Consider the following 22,387-nt stretch of genomic DNA (forward strand, 5'->3'; position numbering starts at 1 on the left):
AACCTTCTAATGAGTCACACCGTTATTCAATATTATTATAAATTACCAGGTATGCAATCCTTCATTAGTCCAATACTAAGCTTCTAATGAGGTACATTGTTGTGCAGTATTTTGTTGCAATACTTCATTAGTCCAATAATAACCTTCTAATGAGTAACATCGCTGTGCAGTATCCTTTTACCAAACTTTATTTACGTGGTGATAATCCTTGAATCAGTTACATCTGCCTACTTTCGAAGTGAACTGGACCTGCCATTACAAAGTGAAAATGGTGACATCGCCCTAAGAATAGTGAGCAACTACAATATAGTTTTATCCCTAATGTTTCAAATTCCGTTGGTCATTTCTAACAGACACACCGATTTCTCTGAGACAATATAAAAACTGTTCTCTTGTGATGAATGGCTTTAATCAACAGTGGAAAAAGATGAACCGTAGCTTTCCACTTTGCGAATTAAAAATATATCAATTACTTATGAAAACGGACATCCTTGCGACATCTGTTGAATTAAATTTGATCGAGTTATGTTGACGGTAGACATCTGTAATAATTGAACTTATATCGAGGTTCTAGAACGAAAACACAAAGATCGTTAAAATCATCTCGGGATAGGGGAATTCCTTTTTTAGGCATGAAAACAAACATTGAATTTTTGACAGCCAATTAGATTGAAACAAAAGCTATAAAGGTTTTAGTGAACCAATCAGTAAACGGAGAGGCGTGTGTCAACGGAAGACAAAGGAATGACCTTTAGACCTGACAATTTAAGAGATAATTAATTACTTTTTCAATCCCACAGAAATTAGAGGTGAATACACTGTAGTGTAAATATCGAACATTTCAAGGTTTTAGTATGACGAACCTCAGGGAATGTTTTGAATAACGGTTACATTTATGGGATAGTGAACCCCAGGAATCGAGTGCTTTGGAGCTTTTTACATGTTGAAAAACACACGCGAAGATACGATGAAAATTTATAAATGAAATATTCATAAGAAAGGGCGGAAAAAACAAAGGAAAATTACTGGCAGGATTTTCAACTGTCGTGCGATTGCTTATGAGAGCAGGAGGGTGCCAAATTCGAGGAAAACCGTACTAAAGAAAAATGAAAGTGATGGAAACAATGGAAACTTATCGTTATCAATTTTAGATGAAGCGAAGATATTGTGAAAACGATCCGGAAGGATAATTTCACGAAAAATAGACATTTTAGAAAGAGTGCAGGATGAGTGAAGCAATTACAAGGTTCTGGGGGACATGATAATAAAGTACCGAAGGAAGGCAATAATACTAAACATATAGTGATAGATTTGATTCAGAAAGGAGGCATTTTACATAATTATGAGGGTAGGTAAATTTTAGAGTTGCACGAGACTACAGGGGAAATGAGATGAAATAAAAGGTTGACGATCTAATGTGTATTTTAGGTTATAAACAATCAAAATTCGTACTTGGTTTTTGTTTACGTTAGAGAAATAATCAATTAGGAAAGCAATAAAGGTTAACATAGGGCTTAGGAGATATTTAGATAAAGAAAAAGACATAAAATTTAATGATTTTGTAATAAAGATAAATTTACCAGCGGGGTACCAAAGTTTGAGACCTAAACAAATGTCAATGCGTATGGTTTATGGGAATTTTGGTAAGAAAGAGACGAATTTTGGGTGGAGTTTAAATTGGACAATTAACTTGACAGATATCCCAGAGTCGAATTAGGAATATCTTCCATAGAAGTGTTGAAAATGATATATTAATTAATAATAGATGAAGGATGAAATTTTCCTAGAGACAGCACACATCGGAAACAGTGTGGGGTATAGAAAAGAAAGGGTAAACAACGGAAATAAGAGATGATCCAAGTGAAGAAAAGCGATACTATTCCAAGTTATCCATGAAATTAATAAATACGGCTTGGATATAATTAATTATAGAGTTATGAGAAATAACATAAGAATAAAGAAGACATTCGTTGAGAAAAACGTCGCGAATAAAAGAAAATTCAAAGAAAAAGGGAAAAATCAAATCTACGACATAAATAGAGAAAACACGGGTTAAAATGGAAAAGTTCATACAGGTGACAGTGAAATTAAGTAGAATTTAGGAAAATTGAAATTCAAAAATGCATAGTCAAGATTTCGACATGGGTTTAATCATTTTTCGCACGAGATGCATAAAATTGAGATCTATATATATGTTATTGAGGACGGACCTATTGCAAATTGAGAAAAAAAAGGAACACAAAATCATGATATTCTAACTACATTTGTATAAACAGTAGGACAAAGGAAGATTGGGCAATCTAACGCGGACCTACTCGATTCGGACTCTATGGAAATGAGGACATGAGACAAAGACTAGCCACCGCCCAGAGTCAGATGACTGAAATGATACAAAAGATCATATGTTGGTACAGACAAAAATAATAAGGAAATGTCAAATGATTACGAGTTGATAGGAGATAGGATTAATTATCAAAAGAAATTCATATACGCTTTTTTGGAACCTGAGAGGGGTATTTAATATGCTGCAGAGGGGATTTCAGGACAGGGAGCCGTGGATTGGAAAGGAGTTTTGTGTGGCGGTACAACGCGTTCGGTAAATTAACAGGAAAAAATTTCTAAGTGTTAGATTATGTACAAGTCTAGTGACTTAGAAAAACTCGCAATTAAAATCAGTGAAAATATGGACAAAGTGTTTCTTTTAATTAATTGTGGATAGTTAAAAAGTGATTGTGACAAGTTAAAAGTTTTGTGATTAATACAAAAGAAAGATACTTAGTGAAAACCAGTGAAGTTAATAAAATAATTAACAGTGGATAAGTTCTAAATAAATGGTTGCGTCGAGTTTAAACGGGAAGATTTAACGAATATGTGTATTGTTTAAATTGGTGAAAACAGAGGAATTTGGGAGAAAGTTTTAACAAATATTTTATTTATTAAAATCAAGTTAATTAAAAGATTGCGCAATATGGAGCGATTTGGGTACTATCATATACCTATCATTCACATACAACAATTGGAAAATCACGGGTTAGTAAGATTTATATCGAAGTATTATACGAAACATTCGAATATTATGGATTAGGTATTTGTATAGGTTTCCATTAGTTACCTGAAACAGCTGGGAGTTGCGTATTCTCAAATGCGTCAAACATTTACATACAACAATTGAAAAATCACGGGTAAGTAAGAATTATATCTAAGTATTACATGAAACATTTGAATATTATTGTTTGGGTATTCGCATAGATTCCCATCAGTTACCGGAGTTGCGTACTCTCTTATGTGACCATCAATTACATTAAACAGTTGGAAAATCACGGGATAGTATGAACTAAATCTAATGTTGAACCCTGGGGAAAAATTAAAAATACAGTTCAACCAATAGGAGGCAGTGGTCACTTCTATAACAAATACCAAATACTTCAAAACCAAACAAATAGAGATGGCGAATCTCTTAAATAAATTCGTCAAAACCAAACCTCCGAAATAAAACTACTAACCGAACAGCTTTTCTCAACAGGTCCCTTCCGAAAGGTAGGCAGCCTCATAAAATTAAATGCCAAAATCAAACCAATTATCCGTTTATACCTAACTGAGAGGATGGGTATTCAATAGAAGATATCCATACCTAATACACGAGGGTGCTAGTAACCTCATAAAATAATTACTTGAACTAAATATTAAAATACAGACAGTCCTCATCCTAAATTTGACATTTTGAGAAAACCTTACATATATCTCACATGATAATTGGCTGAATGGGTAAACGTACAACTTATCAATAGAAGCTGACATAATTTCGACAAGATCGTCGTGTGTTATCTGTGTTATTGACCTAGAAAGGGATGTAAGTTCCCGACGACGTGGAATTTACAGCGTTTTCTGGAGGTGGTATGTAACTTGAGACCTTACGTGTCACATTTTTGCGACTAGATTCATGACAAAGGATGTCATGGTTTTCCCCTTCTACATTCAGTAAAATAGATTTTTCTGGAGGTGTAATGAGTTTGGGGCATTTCTGAAATTGGTGAGAAGACCTTGTTTATTTTTATTTTGAGGTGAAGGTTGCCAATTTGGAACAAGGGGAGACCCCGAAAAAGCCCGTTAGACCCGGCCGGTTCGGATATCCAGACACGAAGATATCGATTGCCTTGTTCTAATTATCATCCATCAGATTTGTTTGGTAAAGCGGAGGAGCCAACTTAGCTTGAACAAATTCATTTCCGTTTCTCCTTCCCCCCCCCCAAAATATACATATGGATGGCGCCGACAACTAACTCCATAAATTAATCGTATTTATATCACATGTACATAAAATCTAACACTTTATCATACCCACATTAACCTACTTAATCAATCCTTACATGTACCTTATAGCAGCAGAGTCATAAAGGAGTGACGCCAAACAGACACAAGAGTTAACCATAATTAAATTTACTAACAATTAACCATTTGAGTTATATTTAATTACCTGTCCAAATAGACATGTATAATATTGTTTACTAGCGTTTAACTACGAATTTGATAGGATGCAGGGAATCAAAATAGTTACAAAGGGAGAGTTAGCTCATTTAGAGAAACCATTTAAGTTTAGATTTGCAATGCAGAGACCAATTCAATTTTGAAGCTCAACACCCTGATCAGAATCAAAAGGGTTACTTTGCAATATATGCTATTGACAAATCACAAGGCAGTTCAATAGTTTTTTTTTTTTTTTTTTAATTTAAAATCAGTTTTTAGTCTACATATGTTGGTAATATAAATACAATGTAGTAATTGGTTTTACGATGAAGGAATTTAATATTAGTTAAGTAATCGAATCGGAAGAAATTTTACCACCCGATATTTTAACATGATTTTCAGCATTGTTGTATATTATAAGACCTAAACGAGACGCTTTTTATATTTAAAAATATACATAAATAAATAACAAAATAAATACAAAACAAAGCTTAAAGGAGATTTCTATTAGGGGCTGGTATGGATGGACTGCTATAAGCGGTCAATAATACAAACTGTATTGTTTGATAAAGTTTTTTTTCTATAACTATACAGCAACTGCTTGAAGCTCACGATATCGTCACAGCTCGCAGCATGCGATGCCTAAATTACAAATATCATCAAATAATATTAATTTCGGTCATGGGTCCTTCAGTGGTTGTAACTTGGGTCTTAAATTTAAGAGTTATTTCTAAAAACTGAAACTGATTGTATCAAGAACTCAGACAAGCGATAAAGTAAATATCTATAACATTAAATAAATTTGAACAGAAAATTATTTGAGTTGTCATTTTAAAAATTGAAACTTATGTACCAAGAATTTAGACAATCGAGAAAGTACCCACTTATAATTTAATATATTTTTACGCCAGAAAATTATTTTGATTAGATATTTGAAATGGTTATTTCATTTGTTTAAATATTTTGACAAGTTAAGTCAGATTCGTGATTTTAAAAGGATCTGTGCATTTTAGCGAACTTGCACTAGTTATCAATTCAACAATAAAGCACAATATCACGTGGTTTGTCACTGGTATATGCTAGAATTACATAATAATTAGTTTTTTTTATTTTTTATTTTGGTACAATATTTTTTACATTTCAGAGTTATACAGTAATGTTGGCCTCACTGGGTGGCATACCGGTGCTGAGGCCTTCATTTTATAATATAAATATAAAATATACATAGTATATTTAAAGAGAAAAAATTACTTTTAAAATATAATCTTGCGTGTTAGTGAGTGATGAGTGTGAGTGATGTGTGGTGTGTTTAAATTGCTTTTGTGTGTTACGTGTAGGTTTTTAAAAAAAAATTTAATGAATTTTTTGTAATATTGTCTTTTTTGTTCTTTAATCCATTTTGTAATTTTTTGTCTGAATTTATTTTTGTTTTCCTCAATTTTATTTTAATGTTTTGGACTGTTGAATGCTTTTATATCATTGTATTAGTAGTGTATTTGTCCAAAGCTTGTATTTACTGTCGAAGTTTTTATGTTTTCTTTGTACGCTTGTCTAACTGGTCTGTTAGTGATATTTTGTGTATGTTGAATACAAAATTTTTTTTTCTCAAAAATGTAGTTATGTATTATTCTGCAACCTCTTTTATTTTTGTAAAGTTATCGGGTTTTCCTTTCAGGTTACTCAATATTTTTTTACATTGAATCGCCCCCTTTCCTGCCCGTTGTTTCTAATGTAACCATGATTTTATCGGAAACGAGGCAAATAAGGAAAACCTAATGCATATTTTATAAAAAAATACGTATCGAATATCCATAATCCTTGTATAAATTTCGGATGCATTCAACTAAAAAACGCTGTATATAAACCAATCTTGAGATAACAATATTCAGTTATGAGAAAGACGTGTTTGAGTAAACTGAATTGACTGTAAAAGCTTCAAATTTTATTAAAATGTCCAAGGTCAGTATTATAATACATTCCGGGCTATCTAATTTCATCAGTGTTGTGTTTTGTTATTTTTGTGTGTGTACTCGTACTGTTATTAGATCAACAGAGTTTGGTTTTCTCAATGCAGAATCATGTTTTTAAAAACTCTTTGATAAAATTACGAAATCTCCGCCATACTGTTTTCAAACGACTTCTTCAACAAGTTTTCGCAGATCAGCAGTTATTTAGCTATTGGTTATTTTTTTTCACTAACTCTTCCAGGAGGAAAATAATTTCCCTCAGAGCCTGCGTCATCGTGGGAGGATGCTGTGTGAAGGATATTTTTAAGGAAAGGAAGGAGTGAACATGAGTCTTGAATAGACCCGTGTTTTAGGAGAGAGGAAATACAGAGGCCGGCAAATCATCGCATAGCCGAGATGTAAACCTCATGAAAGAGTCGTAAAAACGAACAATTCTTACGTAATTAGTTAAAACCTTGTACAAATGTTGGGTGCGCGTTTAGAATGTTACCAACTACGTACCGGTACCGAAAGGATCAATGACGCTAGTTTCTTGGAGAATCTTCAACTGTAATACCGGTAGAACAAGTACAACATTCTCATCTAACGCCTGTGTCCTAAAGATTGCAATCGGTCTATTAAAATAAGGAAATCTCTCAAAAAAACTGCTCGTTTTGCATGGAATCAAGGATTTTTATCAAGTATATTAACGCTCCAGACCACAAGTGGCGTGAAAAAGGTTATAGACCACATTGGAGAAAAAATTGATGCGAATTATGGTAGCTTCTTCAAGCATATTAATGGGTACTGGTAAGCAGGTTATCTTCTTATTTACTTATTATTTATTTACCAACCCTTAACAGTGATAACAATATCCGCACAAATGATAAATAGAACTAAAAAACATTAAAGATGCGCAGTGGTTTGTTTGGATATTTTCAATGGCTAAGGACGGGTTGTTTCGGATAATTTGAACAATTCATCAAATTTCAACGTTCATTTCCGGGTTTTGTGAAAGTCCTATTCAAGTTCTGTTATTATATCATTATAGGCTAGTGGCTTGACAAAACTGAAATAAAAACAGAACTTGAAAAAATGTTTCACAGAACTTGAAAATGAACTTTAAAATTTGATTAATTGTTCAAATTCTCCGAAACAACCCGTCCTAAGACTCCACCACCTGAATTTCTCAAGAAATTAAAACATAATTATTTTTTTCTAATACCTTTATTTTTCCTAATTTTTATATTAAGTTCACACAATATTATAAAAATAATGGGAACCCACTAAAGCGCAGCCTGTGCGTGGGTAATATAATTAAATAATCCATATCATTGTACCGAGAAAGAAACAAACTGTGGGCATATAAAACAAAAACTAGATTACAATTTGTCTATAAAAAGTGTTTAAAATAGTGTTTTGTGAATTTATTAGTGTTTAGTGCAATATTAAGGACGGGTTGTTTCGGAGAATCTGAACAATTCATCAAATTTCAACGTTCATTTTCAAGTTCTGTGAAAGATTTTTTCAAGTTCTGTTTTTATTTCAGTTTTGTCAAGCAACTAGCCTACAATGATATAAAAACAGAACTTGAATAAGTCTTTCACAGAACTTGAAAATGAACGTTGAAATTTGATGAATTGTTCAGATTCTCCGAAACAACCCGTCCTAAGTGTATAGTTTTTGAGAAGCATAAAGTGATAAAAATGAAATAAAAAAGTTTAAACTGCTGTATTGAAAAGCCAACATTTTAATTCTTTTAAATATTGAGAAAGTTTAGTAATCACTTGAATATTTTTCGGTAAATGATTGAAAGTACGAGGTCCAATGAAACTGCAGTGTGTTTGCATTTGTTTGGTGTTCGTTTAGGAAGTATAAAATACATTATTATTTCTAACGTTGATTCTGTTTTAATTTATTTTTGTTTTTAAAGATATATTTCATAGTATGCAAAATAAATAGTATACGGAGACAGAATGGTTTACATTCTTTGGATAACTTGACCGGTCAGTGGTTGAGTGGGCATAGCGCTTGGGTCTCACCCGAGCGTCGCGTGTTCGATTCCTCGGCTGGCTAAGTCCTCCATCACAACACAAGCAACATTTTCGGCTTTCTGTGGTGGTAGTAGGAGATTTTCAAACATTGTTGGGTTATTCGTAACCTGGGAATGTTTGTCTTTCTTTAAAAAAAAAAAAACTTATTTGTTGAAAATAATGTTGGGTTATTTGTAAAGGTTTCATATGTGCATGAAGCGCACTACCCCATTATATTATTCCGTTTATGAGTGAAGATTACACTAAAGAAAAATAAATAATTTCCTGTTTGTCAATATTTAGTCTTTAAAATTAGTACGTAAAATATCTTAATTTATAGACGGTATTATTAATTTGTAATTGCCAATTTCACGATTTATGATTCCCTCGACCACTTTATGTTTTTAAGCTCTTCAAAACTTAACGCGTTTCTTACTTAAAATTAATGTTAGTTTTTAAGATAGTATCTACTCATTTATTTTACTTTTTAATATAGTATCTACATATTTATGTTAGTTTTTATGATAGCATCTACAAAATTATTTTAGTTTTTAACATACACCCTACACATTTACGTTAGTTTTTAAGATAGTCTTTACATATATTTTTTTAAGATAGTCTACATATTTGCGGTGCTGTAAAAGTAACTACAAAAAATTTGCCGTTATAGAATTAGAAAATAACAAAGTATAACTAAATGTAAATAACGAAAATAATTCTCCTAAAATTTAAAAAAAACACACCTTGTTCTGTTTATTTGCATGTTGTGTTACATTTTTTGCAATTTTAACTCTGTGTTTAGTATATTTTATAAATTAGAGACAATGTTCACTCAGTTGACAGCACCGGCAAGGAAAGGATAAACCACTGGTTTGTTAACCCGAAAGATACAGAGTACGCCCCCAGTTCTTACTTAACATTTTAGGCTAATTTGTTCGCTTTTGGGTAGAACTCAAATGGTCTCACAGGAATCGTTGTACCTCCCTTACTGTCATGGTGAGAAATATAATCTAAACAATGTCAGAATGAAAAAATACCACGCTTTATATTCAAATCTACAAATTAACCCCGGAAGACTAAAAATGGGCATCTTTTTGAAACTATAGGTTCCGACCGCAATTTAAAAAAAAACTTGTATGATTTTTTTATTCATTGTGGTGAGGTGACAGTAACGATTGTAAAACATTTGTATGATAAAATGCGTGTTTTTTCGCTATCAAATTATTATTAAATTTAGTCACAAAAAACGTAAAGTGATCCATTTTTATACATGTTATAATGTTTTTATCAAGAATTTTCATACTTCAGAAAATATATGGTTATTAAGAATAATAAAGTTTAAAAGCGTATTTTATGACCTTTCAAAAACAGTTTTTAGTTTTCAGATACGTTCATAATTATTCCATTTAACTGGGATTTATTGCAAAGCGGAAATTTTTTGACCTTCTTAAAGAATATACCTGAAGTCTGAGCAGTTAAATGAAAATTAAAGTTTCTTTAGTTTGTTTAGCACATTAAAGGCCGAATTGCACGTACCAAGCAACTTATTGTAGAGTAGAGGTGATCACATGTAAAAGAGACAGTGGGTGGGTCAGTACAGAAGATGTCTGAGCAGTTAAATGAAAATTAAAGTTTCTTTAGTTTGTTTAGCACATTAAAGGCCGAATTGCACGTACCAAGCAACTTATTGTAGAGTAGAGGTGATCACATGTAAAAGAGACAGTGGGTGGGTCAGTACAGAAAAAAAGGTTAAAATGCTGTTAACATGAGTTCGCGATCGAGAATATTTAAGAGAGTTTCACAATAACATTATTTAAAATAAAAAGTTATTTTACTGAGGTTAAGCGTCAAGTTGAGTATGCAAGTGGAGGGGATACTTATTCGACCGAGTTGGGCCTTGCTTCTATCCACTGTCTCGCCTGAATCACTCGCCCGCTACTAGGCCGAGTACTGACTGTACTGATCACATCAGCCGATCAATCGGCAGGTGTAATTTAGGCAAGGATGAATGTCAAGAATCAAAATTGATCAACATTTTATTCCGACGCTCGGTTAAGAACGAAACCCGAAATAGCTTAAAACCTATCTAGGTGGAAATACATTACCGAGCCATTCAATCTGATCAGTTACTTATCAGTAATCTATATATTTTCTAGTTTGTCAAAAAAATGTGAGTGATTTATGGTGTTGAAGGCTTTAGGAAAGCTGAGTAATATTCTAAGGCATTCTTTACGCCAGCTAACCTTTTTTAAACATATTCGATTTATCACAATGTTCCTAAATTGTTTCTGTTAGTTAATTGCTGGTAAGTTGTTTCTGAAATTTGAGAAAATTTAGAATTGTGATCGGTCTATATTTATTGATTGTCTTTTTGATTGATTACTTGATCATATCATACCGATTATAAAAATCGGTGCGGTAGTCTCTGTTTTGAGTTGTGATGGCAATTTGCTTTCCGTAATAGATGTTTGTTAGAAAAGTTCGAAGAGTTGGTCTTGCGAATATTATCATATATTGTGTGATGGACCAAGGTTTTTCCCAAGGTAAATGATATAAACCATCATAGTAGAGCCATCTATCGGAACAGACACATATGAATTACAGGGAACTGCATACATGTGTGGGAGGTTTCCTTTAGGGTCGCAACGGAAGGACTGGATTGCCCAATCATGATTACAGAAAAAAGGGGGGTGCGAATTTCTGACAGGACAAAGAATATTTAAGAGAAGGGGTGTGTTTAAGCTTTGATTTATATGGCATCGACCTTGGAAATATTCCCACCAAATGATTAGGTGAACGTACTAGCTGGATTCAAGGCTGATCAACTTGACATTTTTAGGGGTTCAAAACCCTTTTTAGAGGCGTAGCATCACATGGGACGGGGCGAGATTTGGTTGCAACAGATCTGTTACTCGAGGAGAAAGGTTGATGATTTCTGGAACTCGAACGGGTTAATTTTGGAAAAAATCCGAACATGGTTTTGCACCATTTAGACACTAATAATTAGACATCGGATTATATGCATTTGCATATTTGCATATGCAAATGCATATAACTCTCTAATTACGACGTTAATGCATATTTCAGCCTTTTTTCCCAAATCGTGCATATTTCGTTTAGTAGCGGGAGTTATCATCTACGTATAGGGAACTAGGGGACGATGACGCGTAGAGCACGATACCATAAAAAAATTGGTTAGTTAAAAAGTTACCAGATACCATAAAAAATTTGGAAACAAAAAACCTTCCTCTAATTAAAGCAATAGAAATACTGGAAACAATGATCGAACTCGCCAACGCCCTCCCTCATTCAATATCAGAAAAGATTCGTAAAAAGTTAAACTCTATTTTGCTTAAAAAGCCGAGTCTTGAAGATATGAAGAACATTAATGCCTACATCAACGGCACAGGCCCTGCCTAAACAGATATCTCCAGAAATGGCACCAACTTTTAAATTTTGTCCAATGACGTCAGTTGACGTAGAGAGGTCGTTTTCGGCGAACAAGTTAATGCTGGGTGACAAACGTCACAAATTTGAGCTCGAAAATTTGGAAAAATACTTAGTTGTATATTGTCACAAAAACTATGCATAATTTTAAGAATATTTCGCTGTTTTTGTACGGTCTTTAATTAAAATATATAGAAATATAAATGGTTTTTTGATTTTGCATTATAATAATAATGATAATAATAATACCTGGATGACTTTTATAGCGCCGTTTTTGTGCAAAAACACCTCAAGGGCGCTGTACAAACTTATAATACATTTCTACAGTGTTATTACTTAACTATTTATAGAGAAAATATACAGTACAATACTTACCTGGTAGGTCACTTGAGATTAATACTTAATTAACATTATCTTATTGTTTATTGGCGAAATTTAGATACAGGGTTTAGGACTTAATTGAAAAATTGAATATAACTGGACTTTCTCTTAGGATTGGTATATTTAATTTAAGGGTACGACAACTTAAAAAGGTAAGTTTTTAGTTTAGACCTAAATTCTGTTGGACTTGTTATGGATCTAAGTTCCGGAGGGAGTTTATTCCAAGCCTTCGGCCCAGATACTCCGAAAGCGCGATCACCAAACTTAGTATTTGGCTTGCGCATAGGTTCTATCAGTCTGCCTACAGCTGCTGATGTTGCTGATCTAAGCGTTGACTGCCTCAGACCAGTGTTTTCCGGGAAGCATAGTTCAGAGATGTAGGGTGGGGCCATTTCATTGATGGATTTAAACACCATCCAGCACAGTTTGTACTGGATTCTTTCAGGGCACTTGAGCCAGTGAAGGTTACGAAGGTGTTCTGAAATGTGCGAATATTTTGAAACCCCGGTTATGAGCCATGCTGCTGCATTAAACACAGATTGAAGTTTGTCAATTTGATATTTTGGAAGGCTGGCATAAATGCCGTTGCAGTAATCGAGACGTGAGACTACGCAAGAGTTGACAAGTAGTAGTAAGTAGTTGATAAGTAGTTGATAAGTAGTTGTAAGTAGTAGTTGATAAGTAGTAGTTGATAAGTTGCTTCTGAAAGAAGGTTTCTTTGGACAGACTTGAGTTGTCTTAGGTGAAAAAAACCGGTGCTTACAGTCCTATTTATTTGACTTTTAAACGAAAAGTCTGAATCTAAATTGACACCGAGAAGTTTGACTGTTGTTTTTGGGATGATATCGCTGCCGGAAATAGTAATAGGTGAATTGTCTATGAAATTTTGACGTTTGTTTGTGGCTACCCAGAGGAACTCAGTCTTAGATGGATTGAGCTTCAGCTTGTTTGAAGACATCCAACGAGTTATTGCTTCTAGACATTCAGTTATACGGATCTTGAGACTATTGATTTCATTTGGAGCGCAGTAAAAATAAACTTGCTGATCGTCAGCGTAGCAGTGAGACAAGAGATCAAATGACTAGATTATTTTGGCGACATCATTTGTAAAAAGGATGAAGAGAAGTAGACCCAAAACGGATCCCTGGGGTACCTCTGAAGAAAGTGTTGCGAAGTTGGACAATTTATTTCCAACCCTCACGGCTTGTAAGCGATTGGATAAATAGGAAACCAGCCAATTTTTTATGTCGGAATTCAAACCAAATGTTTCCTCTAATCTCCTAATGAGGAATTCATGATCAATCGTGTCAAACGCTGCACTCATGTCTAGGAGTGAGATACGTGATAACTTACCTGACTCTACGGCCAGCGTTATGTCTGATAGCATACGAAGTAGTCCGGTTTCAGTTGAGTGGAACTTTCTGTACGCAGATTGACGTTTTGCGAATAATTTATTTGAATTCAAGTGACTGGTTATTTGTGCGGCAGCAATTTTCTCCAGGATTTTTGAAATAAATGGTAAATTTGAAACGGGCCGATAATAACCTAAGTTATCGGCGTCTAGATGTGAATTTTTCAGGATTGGTGTAACTACAGCTGACTTGAGTGGTTCAGGAAAGTTACCCGTGCTAAGTGATTTATTAAAAACATGAACTAGGAATGGAGCTAAAACAGTAGAACATTGTTTTAATAACCATGTCGGTATGGGATCAAGACTGCACTGTTTATTAGGCGAGCTTGAAATAATTTTTATTACTTCTTCCAGCGTTGTGGGTTTGAAGGAAGACAAAATTCCTTTAGAATTTAAAGTAAATATTGGCGGAGGGGCGTGAGATGCGGAAGCACGAATGGATTCAATTTTTTCCCGAAAAAAAATTGAGAAAGCTTCCGGGGTAATATCTATTTTCGTTGGAACAGTGACTTCCGAAATTACTGTCTTTATTGAGTTCCAAAGACGTCGCGGGTCGGTTCGCTCAGAGTTAATCTTTTCTTTCCAATAGTCTGATCTTTTGGAATTAATTTTACACGTTTACTGTTTTTGAGCAATCTCTCTTGTCGAACAAGCTCGTCTCTTGCAGTTACAGTTTTCCTATAGGTCCACTCTAATTTCCAGCATAAGTATCTTCTGGTTTCGACATTCATCGTCAAACCAGCCGTCAGACGTTCTAACTTTTCGTGTTTTTGATGATGTCGGGGCATATTTATTTAACAGACATGAAAGTATTTTATTATATATCTTGACAAGTTCGGTAGGGGTCTTTGTTTCCCAAACATTGGGTGTACATAAGAGAGAGGTCTGTAACTCTTCCAGAAAATCGCTAAAGCAAAATTTACGCCATTCCCTTGATACAATTGTTTTATACGGTACTTTAGGCGGGTTAAAATCAATATCAGTGCAAACGAGCCGATGGTCTGACAGTCCTATATCACGAATATCTGCTGAAAGCGGTGGATCACTGTTATTTAAAATTAGTACATCTAATGTACTACCAGCATCATGAGTTGGGACGTCGACCCACTGGTGGCATCCAAAGCTGGCTAATAGATCTAAGAATTTAACAGTGTTTGGTGATGTCACGCGCTCGAGACGAATATTAATGTCGCCTGTTATAATGAGTGTGTCGGAGAGTCCGACTGAAACTTACAAAAACTGTGAAAACTCATTATAAAATTCGACAGAGATTGGTTTCGATCCGGGCCTATAAAGGGTGCACAACATGAACGACGTTCCTGAAGAAGAAACCCTGCATCCAATATACTCAAACGTGTTAAATGTACCGAGAGCTACTTTGTTTAGCCGTAATCCTGGTCGGGCTATTATCGCGACACCCCCGTGATTCATGTGTGAGATATTGTTTGATGGTAGGTCCCTACTAGGTCGGGTTTCTTCAATAACCACATACCCTAAAGCTCGAAGTCTCTTAATTGAGTACTAATCACTGTTCTCGTGCCAAGTTTCTGTGACAGTAAGGATATGGAGTTTTTGGTCTCTGAAAATATCGTCCACCACCTCTAGTTTGTTGTTAAGGGATCGAGCATTCCAGGAACCAATCGCAAGCTGTCTGCTCCTATAGTTGGCATGTCGTTCTAATCTAATTTCATTTAAGTTGTTGTGGAATTTATCAGAATCTCGGAGGGCTTTAGACGGTAGGTAATTCTGTTTGTCGATTGGTTCGACTACTCGAACATCCTGTACTGACGGAGACTTATTATTATTTTCATTACCATTGTTATTATTAATAATAATTGTGCATATTTTGGGCAAATCAAGAGTTTTTAGTGCATATTGCGGCCTTTTTTAGTGCATATTTGCATGCATATTTTAGCATTTTGTTAGTGCATATAATCCGATGTCTACTAATAATCATTCACGAAAGTAATAAAATTAACACAGGGCTTCTGGAAGAAGAAAATACATTAAAATTAATGTTTTAACGATTAACAGGGGATTTATGGGCAAGTACATTCTGGTTTGTGATGACAGGGGCTTGAGGCCTCTGATTAATGTGAAATGAGACAAAAGACGGGAACGGAAGATGGGCGTGTGCCATTTTATTTAAAGTAAACACCCGTAATTAGAGAGAGGGACCGTGAAAATTCAGTAATAAATCTTGAAATAAAACTGGCCGAAGAGATGAACAGAATATCAAATCGATGCGGTCTCGGACGGAAGGAGGAAAAATAGGTGACATAATGTGTACTGGGACATTTCAACTAGAACGAGTACCGAGGGCGCCTTAGGAGGTTGAAATAATCGGTGAAAAGTGAGATAGTTATACTAAACCAAGGAAAAAGGAAGGTAAATAAATGTGAAATGTAGGAGACAACCTTACGCAAGGGTTTTAGAATACGGTGAAATGGGAATGATTGTCGAAAGTGATCGATTCGGAAGGTAGAGGGAGGAACGGACGTGTACAACATTTTGTCTTAAAATTGCTACGATCATTCCAATATATAAAAACGGTCCCAAAAATGATGTATCAAACTATCGACCAATTAGTATTTTAACTACACTATCAAAAATATTAGAAAAAGTTATAAAAAAACAAATGCTTACATTTTTGGATTCTAATAAAATATTATCATCTACGCAGTATGGTTTTAGGGAAAACCTGGGTACTGGTGACGCTATAGCTAATGTAACAAATACAATTATTAGAAAATTGGATGAAGGCAAAAAATGCCTAGCAGTTTTCATTGATCTTCAAAAAGCTTTCGATACCATTGACCACGAAATACTGTATTTAAAACTAAAAAAAAATGGAATAACCGAAACAACCCTAAACCTACTTAGAAGTTACTTAACGGGAAGAGAACAATTTGTACAAATTGGTAGAAGAAGGAGCAAAACTCTACCAATTAAGTACGGTGTCCCCCAGGGAAGTGTATTAGGACCTATACTATTTCTAATTTACATAAATGACCTTATGAATCTTCCCATCAAAGGAAACATAATGAGCTTTGCAGATGACACTGTAATTTTATTCCATGAACAAGATTGGACAAGCACATATAAGGAGGCTGAACATGGCCTAACTGTTCTTCAAAACTGGCTTAAAGCAAACTCCCTTACATTAAATGTGAATAAAACCAAATATTTAATTTTCTCCAAAAACAAAAGAGGACAACCAATGAATGAGCATATACTCAAACTACATGAATGTCAAAAAAAATTTCCTCAATGTTCCTGCTCGATTATAACTCAAACCAAAAGCATAAAATATCTTGGTATTGAAATTGACGATAAACTACACTGGGATTCACACATTGATCGAACTTCAAAAAAGTTAACTAAACTCATCTACTTCTTCAAAAAATTACGGAACATTTTGTCAGCTAGGGATTTAAAGAGAGTTTACTATGCTTTATGCCACTCCAAATTGGAATATGGAATAATAGGATGGGGCTCAGCAGTATCAAAACATATTAAACAGCTGAAGGTAACTCAGAATTGCATCATAAAGACCATACTAAAGGTTCCCATAAGGACATCAACAACAGAAATTTTTAAACAATTTGACGTTCCAAGCATACAGAAAATCTATGCCAAAAACATTTTGGTACAACACCTCAAAAATAATTCTCAGGAAAACACCTCACATACTCATAATACCAGAGCCAAACAAACAGAGATACTAACTATACCAAAGTGTAACTCTACCTTTGGACAAAGAAGCTCTGAATTTTTAGCAGTAAAGGTATATAACAAACTCCCACTTAGTATCAAACAAATCAAAACAAAAAACAACTGCATTAAGAACATTAAATCTTGGCTTAAGGAATTACCGGAAAAAGAACTTACTAGCATATTTAAAACATCGTCGTAGAAGTTTCTGGAAACCCTTACCCAAAACATGAAGTCGAACCATAGAAGTCGCTGAAAAATTATTCAAAACCTAGTCCCCCTCAGCACAGGATCTCCTAGTGAGGAGGACTATAAAAATCTATATCAATTAATCATATAAATATATATAATTCTTATAAAAATGTTTAAAAAAATGTAATATAGTAACTAAATAAAAAAAAAAAAAAAAAAAAAAAATTCGACAAGAAGCGAGTTGCGAATTCTAGCTTTAGACAGAGAAAAGAAAACGAATAGGAGACTATAGGAAATTATCACGAAAACGGAGAGTTAAAAGGAAATTTTTGGCTATTTACGCCCAAGGGGATGGTTTGACGCACTAAAAAGAAGGTCATCAGAACACACATCACGGACCAAATAGAAACGCGAAAAATTTAAATTAGAAAAATAGGTCAATTCTGACGGGTTAGAAGACATCTACCAGATCCGAAAACACTCCTGCTGTAAGTGATCGGGCTACACTCCTAAGTTATAAAAGTGATAGTGTGTTGAACCCTTCAGTGACTGCAAAAGAAACCATATACAATCCAGTCCGTGATCCGAATGTGAAATTTAGATACAGGGGGTGTCGCGGTGGACAAAAAACAAAATATTTATGCAGGGAGGAACAATACGTTCCAAAAATTATTAATAATAACAATGGTAATGAAAATAATAATATGTCTCCGTCAGAACAGGATGTTCAAGTAGTCGAACCGATCGACAAACAGAATTACCTACCGTCTAAAGCCCTCCGCGATTCTGATAAATTCCACAACAACTTAAATGAAATTGGATTAGAACGACATGCCAACTATAGGAGCAGACAGCTTGCGATTGGTTCCTGGAATGCTCGATCCCTTAACAACAAACTAGAGGTGGTGGACGATATTTTCAGAGACCAAAAACTCCATATCCTTACTGTCACAGAAACTTGGCACGAGAACAGTGATTAGTACTCAATTAAGAGACTTCGAGCTTTAGGGTATGTGGTTATTGAAGAAACCCGACCTAGTAGGGACCTACCATCAAACAATATCTCACACATGAATCACGGGGGTGTCGCGATAATAGCCCGACCAGGATTACGGCTAAACAAAGTAGCTCTCGGTACATTTAACACGTTTGAGTATATTGGATGCAGGGTTTCTTCTTCAGGAACGTCGTTCATGTTGTGCACCCTTTATAGGCCCGGATCGAAACCAATCTCTGTCGAATTTTATAATGAGTTTTCACAGTTTTTGTAAGTTTCAGTCGGACTCTCCGACACACTCATTATAACAGGCGACATTAATATTCGTCTCGAGCGCGTGACATCACCAAACACTGTTAAATTCTTAGATCTATTAGCCAGCTTTGGATGCCACCAGTGGGTCGACATCCCAACTCATGATGCTGGTAGTACATTAGATGTACTAATTTCAAATAACAGTGATCCACCGCTTTCAGCAGATATTCGTGATATAGGACTGTCAGACCATCGGCTCGTTTGCACTGATATTGATTTTAACCCGCCTAAAGTACCATATAAAACAATTTTATCAAGGGAATGGCGTAAATTTTGCTTTAGCGATTTTCTGGAAGAGTTACAGACCTCTCTCTTATGTACACCCAATGTTTGGGAAACAAAGACCCCTACCGAACTTGTCAAGACATATAATAAAATACTTTCATGTCTGTTAAATAAATATGCCCCGACATCATCAAAAACATGGAAAGTTCGAAAGTCTGACGGCTGGTTTGACGATGAATGTCAAAACCAGAAGAGACTTATGCGGAAATTAAAGAGGACCTATAGGAAAAACTCTTCTGTAACTACAAGAGACGAGTGGATCCTTGCACAAAAACAGTATACGTGTAAAATTAATTCCAAAAGATCAGACTATTGGAAAGAAAAGATTAACTCTGAGCGAACCGACCCGCGACGTCTTTGGAACTCAATAAAGACAGTAATTTCGGAAGTCACTGTTCCAACGAAAATAGATATTACCCCGGAAGCTTTCTCAATTTTTTTTCGGGAAAAAATTGAATCCATTCGTGCTTCCGCATCTCACGCCCCTCCGCCAATATTCACTTTAAATTCTAAAGGAATTTTGTCTTCCTTCAAACCCACAATGCTGGAAGAAGTAATAAAAATTATTTCAAGCTCGCCTAATAAACAGTGCAGTCTTGATCCCATACCGACATGGTTATTAAAACAATGTTCTACTGTTTTAGCTCCATTCCTAGTTCATGTTTTTAATAAATCACTTAGCACGGGTGACTTTCCTGAACCACTCAAGTCAGCTGTAGTTACACCAATCCTGAAAAATTCACATCTAGACGCCGATAATTTAGGTTATTATCGGCCCGTTTCAAACTTACCATTTATTTCAAAAATCCTGGAGAAAATTGCTGCCGCACAAATAACCAGTCACTTGAATTCAAATAAATTATTCGCAAAACGTCAATCTGCGTACAGAAAGTTCCACTCAACTGAAACCGGACTACTTCGTACGCTATCAGACATAACGCTGGCCGTAGAGTCAGGTAAGTTATCACTTATCTCACTCCTAGACATGAGTGCAGCGTTTGACACGATTGATCATGAATTCCTCATTAGGAGATTAGAGAAAACATTTGGTTTGAATTCCGACATAAAAAATTGGCTGGTATCCTATTTATCCAATCGCTTACAAGCCGTGAGGGTTGGAAATAAATTGTCCAACTTCGCAACACTTTCTTCAGGGGTACCCCAGGGATCCGTTTTGGGTCCACTTCTCTTCATCCTTTTTACAAATGATGTCGCCAAAATAATCGAGTCATTTGATCTCTTGTCTCACTGCTACGCTGACGATCAGCAAGTTTATTTTTACTGCGCTCCCAATGAAATCAATAGTCTCAAGATCCGTATAACTGAATGTCTAGAAGCAATAACTCGTTGGATGTCTTCAAACAAGCTGAAGCTCAATCCATCTAAGACTGAGTTCCTCTGGGTAGCCACAAACAAACGTCAAAATTTCATAGACAATTCACCTATTACTATTTCCGGCAGCGATATCATCCCAAAAACAACAGTCAAACTTCTCGGTGTCAATTTAGATTCAGACTTTTCGTTTAAAAATCAAATAAATAGGACTGTAAGCACCGGTTTTTTTCACCTAAGACAACTCAAGTCTGTCCGAAGAAACCTTCCTTCAGAAGCAACAAAACTACTTATCAACTCTTACGTAGTCTCACGTCTCGATTACTGCAACGGCATTTATGCCAGCCTTCCAAAATATCAAATTGACAAACTTCAATCAGTGTTTAATGCAGCAGCACGGCTCATAACCGGGGTTTCAAAATATTCGCACATTTCAGAACACCTTCGTAACCTTCACTGGCTCAAGTGCCCTGAAAAAATCCAGTACAAACTGTGCTGGATGGTGTTTAAATCCATCAATGAAATGGCCCCACCCTACATCTCTGAACTATGCTTCCCGGAAAACACTGGTCTGAGGCAGTCAACGCTTAGATCAGCAACATCAGCAGCTGTAGGCAGACTGATAGAACCTATGCGCAAGCCAAATACTAAGTTTGGTGATCGCGCTTTCGGAGTATCTGGGCCGAAGGCTTGGAATAAACTCCCTCCGAAACTAAGATCCATAACAAGTCCAACAGAATTCAGGTCTAAATTAAAAACTTACCTTTTTAAGTTGTCGTACCCTTAAATTAAATATACCAATCCTAAGAGAAAGTCCGGTTATATTCAATTTTTCAATTAAGTCCTAAACCCTGTATCTAAATTTCGCCAATAAACAATTAGATAATATTAATTAAGTGTTAATCTCAAGTGACCTACCAGGTAAGTATTGTTCTGTATATTTTCTCCATAAATAGTTAAGTAATAACACTGTAGAAATGTATTATAAGTTTGTACAGCGCCCTTGAGGTGTTTTTGCACAAAAACGGCGCTATAAAAGTCATCCAGGTATTATTATTATTAGATGAGGCGAACTTGAGAATTTCACCAGTACGGGCCTGTGCTGTGAAACGCCAAATGCCAGTTTTTTCTGAGAAACGCAGAGGAATAGACCCGATAAGATTAAAGTGACACAGAGGATATTGTGCGAGAAAGATAGGGCCGTAGCACTTCGATAAAGGTGGGATTGCAATGACAAACATAATTACTTACCGGTATAAAACGTCATGCACGGGGAATAGGAGGGAGTTCGACCCAAATCGCCGGGACCGCTCAACGAAATATACACGTCGCGCTACGTCTTAATATCTCTTGGTAATTTATTCTGAACTTAGCAAAATTTTCTGGTCGAAAGCATACAGTTAAACTCAGTGTTCTTGACGTAATATTTAATTCGGTTGCAAAATTCAATTTGCTTAAATTTGAAATTAAAAATAATTAACCCTAAAGGATCTTTCTCAAATAAATTTAACGCGATTGTTATGGATTTAAATAAAGTCACGGATTATAAATGAAATTGTAATTAAAAATAATAAACCCTAAAATTCCTTCTCGAATAAAATAAAACCCAAGTGTTAAGATCTCCCGTTGGAATTTTGATAAAGTCTCGGACTAAAATTAAATTTATAATTGAAAATTTATATACCTAAGTGTCTTGTTATCGCGAGTGTTAGGCTCGATCGAAGTCGTGTTACAACGAAAAATTTGATAAACAGAATAATATTCCTGAAGTTTTCTCGAACATAATGAAAGAAAAGCTGATATATTTCTACAATTACTAGGTTAGGGAGGGAGGATCGAAGTACATTCATTACGGTGAATAATGAGGGTA

At 35.1% G+C, this 22,387-nt stretch overlaps 1 protein-coding gene across 1 annotated transcript in view; it reads left to right on the forward strand.

The window, feature by feature from the left end:
• The first annotated feature begins 6,358 nt into the window (after positions 1–6,358).
• Positions 6,359–22,387, forward strand: part of LOC149419856 (uncharacterized) — a 39,457-nt gene continuing 23,428 nt past the window's right edge. The window contains exon 1 of the mRNA XM_089637063.1: positions 6,359–6,423. Within this exon, the coding sequence (XP_089493189.1) occupies positions 6,415–6,423 (9 nt within the window). The 5' untranslated portion in view covers positions 6,359–6,414. The remainder of the gene's footprint in view (positions 6,424–22,387) is intronic.

The sequence above is a fragment of the Hesperophylax consimilis genome, chromosome 11, assembly GCF_061612785.1.
Source record: "Hesperophylax consimilis isolate HC1 chromosome 11, BYU_Hcon_1.0, whole genome shotgun sequence".
In the NCBI taxonomy this organism is placed as follows: Eukaryota; Metazoa; Arthropoda; class Insecta; order Trichoptera; family Limnephilidae; genus Hesperophylax; species Hesperophylax consimilis.